Raw genomic sequence first — 10,000 nt, 5'->3', positions numbered from 1 at the left:
TCCTCTGATTCCACGTTGGCAGAGTAGGGAATCGAACTCACGAATTGGTAGGCGAGTTCATTTAGTAAATATAATATTCCCTACTTAGTGACACGTGTGTAATTGGTACCCAACATAAGAAGATGTAACAACGAGTATTTTTATTTGCACATGCACTGCTCGTTTTTTTATAAATCTGCTGTACATGGCCTGTCAGTTTACAAGCTATTCGTTTCATTTCATTATCTCACCTCATTTCGATTATAAGGACAGGAATACTTACCTCTCTAGAACTAAGTTGATAAATATACTTAGAAAAACTGAGCTAAAGCACTTAAGATTGTTTAGATTTCACCATTCCCCATATTGCTGTTTTACTTTTTTGTCGAGACCTTCTGTAGTTTTGAAACATAAGGAGACTTAGGACATGAAACAAACTCCAGCATAGCTAGAACGACAAAAATTGCCAGAATTTTACAATATGTATGATGTTATTCCTTTTCCTATGTGCGGAAAACTGATACGCTATCTCAGTAATAAATAGTGTCCATTCTCTCAGATTGCCAAAAATTTCAGCATTGCAAGAACAGGTTTCATTTTCCAGTCTTGTTGTTTTTTCATTGTTCAAAATCATTGTTCGAGAACTTTACTGCCAGTTATATGCAGGCCTTTTCTAAGGGATGGTTATTATTTTTTTCCGAGCTACAACGTCGAATTATCTGGGCTTGTAACCTGGACTTAGTGTTACTGATTTATTGAAATTACGAAAGGTGTCCATGAAACCACATAGTTCCGTAGAGATCGGTGAGCATTGCCGAATTATTTTCTTAGTTTAGTGAGCCCCTAAATTATAACTTGCATACGGAAGGATCAATCTCCTATACTGAAATTCATTGCTTGTGAGTTTGGTTCGTTTTCTGGAGCGTATCCTGTTCTTGGGAATGGATGTTCCTGAGGAATTCTCAAAATTTTTATTCCGATAAATTGAATGTCTTTCCAATATATTTCAATAAACCCCCATCAACGTCCTAACACACTTGTTAGGCAGATCTCACCCAGTGTCTTCCTTTGAACTTCACCTATTTACAAAGCAATCCAGCCTTTGAATAAGCGACACCGCTTTTCGTTTTGAAATACGGAACAATGTATTGATTATTATTCTCGTTTAACCATATTCAATAAAAGAAAAGAATGTGCAGTTTCCTAAACCTAAAAAATTACTTTTGAGAGTGAACATAAAGGTTATTCTGTGTTGGGATAGTCGAATGTTGCATTAGGCTCGCATGCACTTAGGTTATAAGTTTTTTTTATTAAAAACAAATATGAATTGATCTGTTTTTTGCATTTAAAAAGTTATCACTACATTTTTATCAAAGCTGTGCGTTCATTTTTTTTACTGTACACTATTGGTGTCTTGGTTCTAAAACTAATGAGCTGGATTTTCACTTCTATTGAAAAGCAAGGAAGATTTTATCATTAACGAAATATTTTGCAATTATAATCTCATAACAAGCCAGAGTTTAAGTAAGAATTTAGATTTTATCGAAATAGTAGAATACAAGCAAGCTGATATTTGGACAGCAAGGTGAATGATAGAGGATTGCCTTTGTTTATTTATACTCTTCATTGTTACTTGGCAAACAATGGCAGATTTCTTTTAATTTCTTTTGTAATACCTAATTTGGAGATATTAAAAGTTCCTGAAATATTAATGACAAAACAAATAAATGACTGTGACAGTGTGCCCAAATGAAATAGAAGAGTATGGAAAATACTAAGAAAAGTGAAGATAGTGATGAATTTATAATATAAAGGAACTAAAATAACAAGAACTAAGTAAAAAAAAAAAAACTTATAACGTATCGTCGACAGATCAAAACAGATTTTCACTCTTTAGAATAACAGCTAGACCGTGATTTGTTTTGCGTACACACCTTTTAGAAAGTGTTTGTCCAGTAGATTGGTCTGTGACTTCTGCTTATGGGAGGTATGATTACCTTTAAGTATACAGATACACAAATCGTTCAGGCTATCAGCGCCAACGCTGTCTTATGTCCACTTGTAGTACAGTGTTAGCCGACCCCCCTCTCTCTCTCTCTCTAAAGTCTAAACTATTACTGCTGTAGTAGAGAGAGAGAGAGAGAGAGAGAGAGAGAGAGAGAGAGAGAGAGAGAGAGAGAATTCAAAGTAAATTAACTGACTTAAATCGAAAAAAATTATGCCCTCTGTATATAAAATTCATATTTTCTTTTACCAACGCAATTACAAAATTCTCTTTTCATGCAAATTCAAGTATTCCTTTATACCTCTTCGGCAGAAACGTTGAATATACTTTTGCGCATGGTCTTAAAAAAAATCTTAAAAACCCGCTGGCGATCTTAAAATCTCAAAGTGGGTGATTGTATGAAGCCCAGTCTTCAGCAAGAGTTCTTTTTTCTTCGATTCTGCAATTCTGGAGCAGAGTCCTGCATTTGCGAATTTATTCTATGACAAAGGTGGCTATCGGCTGTAAGGAAGTTTCTTTATAAGTGTTTGACTTTTTCAGTTTCTTTATACATTTCCTTTAAGTTTTTTTTTATCAAGCAGTTTCAGGTTCCCACCGTTTGTCTCAATTTTCATTCCCTTCTTTCAAAAGTTTGTGAACTGCTATTTCTTTTCATTGCTTTAGACTTTATTTAAGATTATTGATATCCTGGTTTAAGTTCCTTGTTCCAATTGGATTCGAGTCATCACAAAAATAAATAATTTGAATGTCTAATTTAGAGGCAAAAGATAATTAAAAAGGCTTTACATCTCGTAAGTCCCTTTTCTTTCGCAAAAGTAAAGTGGTTGTTAATTTGTAAATAGTTCCTTTTGAATCAAGCTCCTATGATCCCTTGTGACGCCAATCAGGTATTAATAAAAAAAAAATAATTCGGCGATTTCTTACAAAGCCCCTACAGGTTACCTAATTTCCTTATCCATGACTTAGAGGAATTTTAAATAATAGGCAAATGCAGTATTACGAGATAGTCCCTCATTGGCTATTTATAAGTCTTTGACGAAGAAAAAAATTTGTACGTATGTATGTATCTACACATTCATTTTCGTACTTAATGTAGGTGCGTTCTATGCATCTACTAACAACTACCGAATGGCCTTTCTCTTCATGGTATGGTCTGTTGAGCTCTTATCTACTCTACGGGTCTCTCTCTCTTTCTCATTTTTTCAGTCTTTATATATTTTTATTTTTCCCTTTCTTTAGGGGGGAGCCGGTCAAGTGGACTACTCTGTGGTGGGCGGTTGGAACTCACTCCAGGTGGACAAGAGCGGAGGCGTGAGGCTGTTCCGCCGTTTGGACCGCGAGGCTGAAGGCGGCGCCCTGGGCGTCGCCAAAATCCTGGGCACAGACAGAGGTGAGCCGCCCCTAACTGCCACCGCTACCCTGACGATGACGGTCACAGACGTCAACGACTGTCCCCCTCGCCTTCTTCCTCCGGACGTCCTTCACGTGATAGAGGGCGCCCCTCCCGTCCTGCTCGGTGTCCTGACGGCTACTGACGATGATATATGGGCGTTGGGGCATGGACCTCCCTTCAGCATGTCGCTGTCGCCGTCGAATCCTCCTTATGTCACGGATCTCGTCAGCCTGAAGTTCCATCAACGTGAGTATGACGATATTTGGTTAAGTTTTTGGTTACTCTGATTTAGGGTTAGTTTGCTAAATCAGGCACTTTCAGGCATTCAGAGTTGAAGACAGCAAATGGAGTGAGTTGCAGTGATTGGGCAGCAATGCAGAGTGATAACAGGAAATAAAATGAAATGGGGTATAATGGTCCAAGAGTGGAACAGAGAAAACTCCATAGTTGCACCAAGAAGTAATAGTTAGGAATTGAACAATACAGTATATCTCAAGGTATTTAATTATATAATGATCTCGGAGGAAAACGTAGCAAAATATTATTAGGAAATAAAAGCTTACATTTTTGGCATGATCCCGTACGTTAGAAAATGCCAAAAAATGTAAACAAGATATTGAATATAAACATTTTAAAATCCTCTCCAGAGCCACCTCACTTCATCAGTTAGCAATAACTGAATCCTTATACATTAAGCAGCCTGTTGCCTCTTTAAACAATCAAACTACCCTCACAACACTGCACCCGTCTTCAGTGTGCCCATCTCTGTTTTTGTTTGATGTCATTCGGTCCTTGGTTCCCCTCCTGAAAGGGAGCAGTCTGTTTCTTGCATTCTGTCTGTTCGGTATTAGGTTTTTATTTAAAAAAAAATTATTGTAAAAAAAAATTTTTATATGTAAATTTATTAATTCAGAGTCTTCGTAATATTTGCATATATTATGATTGCGTTTTTCAGCATTGGAAATGAGGCTGTGTCCTCGGAACGTCAGCATGTATAATATACTACTATGAGATTCAGGGCCTCTGTAACATGGTTTTTTCGCAATAACTTTTTATCTATGCATTTCATAAATATAACGCTTATTCAGAATACACATTATATCTACACATAAATTTTGACTGTATTCTGCATTACGTAGGTGGAATAAATTTGGTACTTATAATGTAAAAGTTACTTTTTTTTTTTTTAAGACGGGCCAACTTACTCAGAGAAAGGGTTTCGAACGCACTCGTTACGTAACTTATGACAGCATTTCTTCCCTCTTTCTCGTTGGATGATTGGCTATAAGTAACGAATGCTAGACATCTGGCAACAATGACATAAAAATGTAAATACAAGCAAAGCAGTACACCTTTATGAACTGTGAAACCTCTCCACTGATAATTGTCATAATGAACAAACCAACAAAATGTTAATAAATACAAAAACACTTCGATTATTAGTTTAACTCCAAAATAAGTTTCCTAAGAAATTACACTCTACTTTATAGGTCACAATCAGATTGACAAGATGTAGGGAATAGTTGGTAATTTTCAAAAACATGGTAGACAAGCTTGATTTGATAACTGCTATATCCTATGTCAAGCAAGTTTTATTTATTGGCTATCTGTCTATTTACTAAAAAAAAAAAAAAAAAAAAAAAATAGCCATTACCGCATTTTGGCTTTGAACCTTCACCAATAATTATCGTCAGAATGATGACTTCATGAGGCTCCGCCCACTTTGGCCTCGTTATAATTCAGGATAACAATGAAGGTTATCATGAGCATTGTTAGATTAGAAAATTTAACTTCTGGCTATAAAAACTCATTTCTCGAGTAGTTGTAAGAAGTGCTAAATGATCCTCAAGGATCTCAGCAGTTGGCCTAAACGTTTAATTCGTGTATATTACTGCTATTACTACAGTAGTATTACTACGCTGGCACAGATACCCCACCACATCTATGTATCGTTCCCCCATTCATAAAGTCTTTGTCATGGCCACGGGCTTTCTCTTGATTGTAAAAAGTTGCAAGTCGTAAGACAAATGCAGTTTTGCAACCGCGGGGAAAATTCCAAATCCTGTTAGCCATTATTGACTGCTATGGGTTTCAGAGCCGATGGAATAAGGTGAATGAGTTTCTGTCTGGTGGATGGGCGGGGCAACATTTCGTCAAATGTTGTTTACCTTGCTTACGTAATGAATGTTTTTCGACTCTTGGCTCGTAATCAATCGCCATGGCATCGGTTGGATAATTTTTACTCTATAAAAATTAAAACTATCAGGTTTAGGTCATTGATAATGCTGTCAAAATTTGTGTGTGGTTGTAAAATATACATATGTCAACTTTCAGCTATATCAGATGCTTTGATAAGGAGCAAAATCCAAAAAACCGTGTTACAGAGGCCCTGAATCTCATAGTAGTTCATGACGTCTCCTTCAGCTCCTTGTTTTATGTTGGTTAATAGCAACGCTTCCAATGACCGTTATATATATATATATATATATATATATATAGTATATATATATATATATATATATATATATATATATATATATATATATATATATATATATATAATATATATATATATATATATATATATATATATATATATATATATATATATATATATATATATATATATATATATATATATATATATATATATATATATATATTTATATATATATGCAGAAGCCAGGTACTATGTCGTACCTCTAAGTAAATGGGGATACAATCCACAATGAAGTAAAATCCTCTTGTAGTTTAAAATATATATCTCTTGTACAGGATTAAAGCTTTCGACCATCAACAGTTGATGGTCGAAAGCTTTAATCCTGTACAAGAGATATATATTTAAACTACAAGAGGATTTTACTTCGTTGTGGATTGTATCCCCATATTATATATATTTATATTATATATATATATATATATATATATATAATATATATATATATATATATATATATTATATATCTATATATATATCTTATAGATTATATATATTATTATAATAATTATAATATATTACTATATATTATATATATAATTATATAGATATATTATATATATATATAATATATATATAGTATATATATATATATTATATATATATATATATATATATATATATATACTATATATATAGTATATATATATATAGATATATATATATATATATATATATATGTATTATATATATATATATTATATATATAGATATATATATATATATATATATATATATATAGTATAATCTAGTATATATTATATAAATATATATATATATATATATATATATATATATATATATAGATATATATATATATATAGATATATATATATATATATATATATATATCTTATATATATATATAATATATATATATATATAATTTAATCCATATGTTATATATATATATATATAGTATATATATAGATATATATATATATGTTATATAGATATATATAATAATTATAATTATATACTTAATATATATATATATATATTTTATAGTTATATATATATATATATATATATGATATATTATATATATATCTTATATATATATATATCTATATATTATATATATAATATATATATATATATCTATATAGATATATATGTGTTAATATATATAGAGATAATTTATATTATTAATATAGATATTATATATAGTATATATATATTTGATATATATTATTATATATAATATATAATATATATATATATACCCATATATTATAAAAATAGTATATAATATTATAATATATATATAGATATATATATATGAAATGATTCTTACTAACTGGCATCTTCGGAGACGATGTCTTAGATTCCCCACTGACTTTTTTCGCTTACTTGGCGAGTAAGCCTACAAACTACTTTATTTTTGTTGTTGTTGGGGGTGTAGGAAAGCTCTATGGAAGAACCTAATATGGTCTGAAAAAGATGTTTTTCATTGAGTTGAAGGTATATGAATTTAAGGATAGGATATTTATGCTTTATTTGTTGGAGTAAAAATTAAAATAAATAAATAATGTGCATGTTTAAACAGTATAGAAAAATTATTTCTAATGAAATACAGCATATTTATTTTAATTTTCGTGGGTGAAACAACGCTCTGTTTGGCCATGCATTTTAGCACGCATCCCGAGTAAGCTGGAGGTCGGATTCTTTTTTACAAATATTGATTGTGAAAATTTTGTTCTTGAGTCAGAAAATGAGATGTCGGATCTGAGAGAAAAGCACCAATTAGTTTAAAAAAAAAATTGCGGATGTACATAGAACAACGACTTTGTGACAGCATTACAAGCTTGTGAGCGGAAACAACGGGAAGCATATTCCCGAAGTGCACTCAACGTTCGGCCAGACTCCGCCCCTATGGCCACTGTGGGCGGAGATATTTCACTCCTAGCAGACAACACATTTCGCATTTTGCTCCGCCATACTGCCCTCTTCATTCTTCACCCATACATTAGCTTATTTTGTTATATTTTTATTATTTTTATGTTATGTAAACATGAAATTGTGATATATATACATATTTTACGATAGCAATATGCATATTTTCCTATGTAAATCGATCTATTCATAAATGTATTGTAATATGATGCTAGCCAAAGTGTGTTTAGCGAAAGTGAAGGTTTGTTTGCATTAGGATGTGAACGGTTGCCATTTCAATTACACAAATATATCGTATTTCATCGTAAATGAAGCTCAAAATGTGGCAGTTGATGGTATTTCCAGATATTATTATATATATTTACTTGATCAATATGAATAATAGTCAAATGACTTGCACATTTGAGAGAAAGGAGATTCGTTTCCTAAACCCGAAGTTGTGTTTACATTCATCAGCTGACATGTGGGCTAACTTTTTTTTCTTTTACTATATACGAAAGGAATTTGTAAAGAAACTTTAGTTTTTCAATAAACATCACATTTAGTAATAAACCACAATATTTAATTTACTATTGCCATAAATAATTTGTTTTGTTTTTATCAGTCAGCTGACAGCCCTTTTACTTTTTCCCTTTACTCTGGGTGTAGCCTAACCTTAGGAATTATTTTTTTTCTTTTGTGGGGACATATAAAGTAAAAATTCAGTCAAAAAAGGGAGACAGGAATTGACCAGCCCTGTTCATGTAGAATATAGTATGTATATGGGGGGAGGGGGCATGAGAGTTGAAAGTTTCATCAACTTTGCTCAACAAATCCTTACAAAAGAAAGAGCAAAAGATGGTACCAATCCATTTGGCACATAATAGTTAATGCTGCATTTATAGAATGAAAATCCCACTTATCCACTAATATGCTGGATCGCAAAAAATCATGGAAAAATGATTGACGCTGGGTTAGGCTATAAAGGGAGCAAAACTCAATGTAGGTTAACTGAAAGGCATTTTCCAGCACAGTATGTTGACAAAAGTCACAAGCCCCAATGTATTGTATGCTCTTTCTTGCCAAAAAAAATTGCTTAAAGAAAGATAATGGTGAATGTAAGAGAAAGCAATCCTATTTTTGTTATTAATGTTTTGAAAAGCCACCTCTTTGTATGGCTTGAGACATCATACTATCAAGTGCACTGAAGGCAGGCGGTGCCAATGTGGAAATTATAATAAATGTGAGGCATTGATGAATTGGGTAAAGGAATGTTGGTGAAATTATTTGTCATATATGAAAAGGAATTTTTTTTATTTTTCTCAATTTTTACCCTTGCATACACTTCTGTAGTATTATTTTAGTTGCATATATAAATAATGTACAGGCTCAACCTTCCTTTTTTTTTTTTTTTAGATAGTACGCTCCAGAAAAATTCTTTTCACTTCATGATACAATGACTTAAGTTCAACACTTGTTTGTGTTTCTTCCATTTTGCATTCAGAAATATTCACTTCTAAAGGGTGGCAACCTTGCATAACTTGGAGTTCTTCCTTGTTGTCAGTCTGTTATAACTTTCTAGTCCATACATGCTTTACCTGTTGTTACAACCTGTTCATCACTTTCTGTCATCTGCACTGCAGTACAATGTTGCATAAATGAACGAACTTTTTATGTACATCAAACATGGACACGAAGGAGTTTAAAAAAATAAATGTCTATAGTGTGAAAATATCTTACATCAGCCTCTATTGCCAAATAATACTAATGATAATATTAAGCTGCGAGATCAATTATCTTACTTGCTGCTGACTTATAGTAAAAGGACAAGTGGGAGGGCTCTTAAGTACCAGAATACATACTAGACAAAAAAATATATTGTAAGAAAAATAAACCCATTTTCAACATTATTACAAAAAATGTCTGTAGATAATAATTATATAAGCAGCTACGCACGTGGATGCTAGTAGGTGACACATACACGAGTCATAGTAAATAGAAAATATAATCTGAAGATCACAGGAATGATAAGTGAGAAGTGCAACGCAGTTCTAGAAAATATAAAGGTACTTTTCACAGAGGATGAAGAAATGGTGAAAGGAATGATACTATCTTTCAGAAGACCAACTCTGGAATAGGTAGCAGTGGTATGGAGATCTCATTCAAAAAGAAGCATTAATATAGAACTTAAGAAAGTACAAAGAGCAGTTACAAGATGGGTACCACAGCTCAGAAATTTGAACTATGATGA

The 10,000-nt window shown here is 32.1% G+C and overlaps 1 protein-coding gene across 1 annotated transcript in view; it reads left to right on the top strand.

The window, feature by feature from the left end:
- The window catches only part of LOC135222466 (putative neural-cadherin 2), a 113,813-nt gene that overhangs the window by 42,418 nt on the left and 61,395 nt on the right, over positions 1–10,000 (top strand). Inside the window, exon 8 of the mRNA XM_064260553.1 lies at positions 3,224–3,623. Coding sequence (XP_064116623.1) covers positions 3,224–3,623 — 400 coding nt within the window. The remainder of the gene's footprint in view (positions 1–3,223; positions 3,624–10,000) is intronic.

The sequence above is a fragment of the Macrobrachium nipponense genome, chromosome 3, assembly GCF_015104395.2.
Source record: "Macrobrachium nipponense isolate FS-2020 chromosome 3, ASM1510439v2, whole genome shotgun sequence".
Classification (NCBI taxonomy): Eukaryota; Metazoa; Arthropoda; class Malacostraca; order Decapoda; family Palaemonidae; genus Macrobrachium; species Macrobrachium nipponense.
The sequence above is the reverse complement of the archived record's forward strand: the minus strand, read 5'-3'. Positions and strand labels throughout refer to the sequence as shown.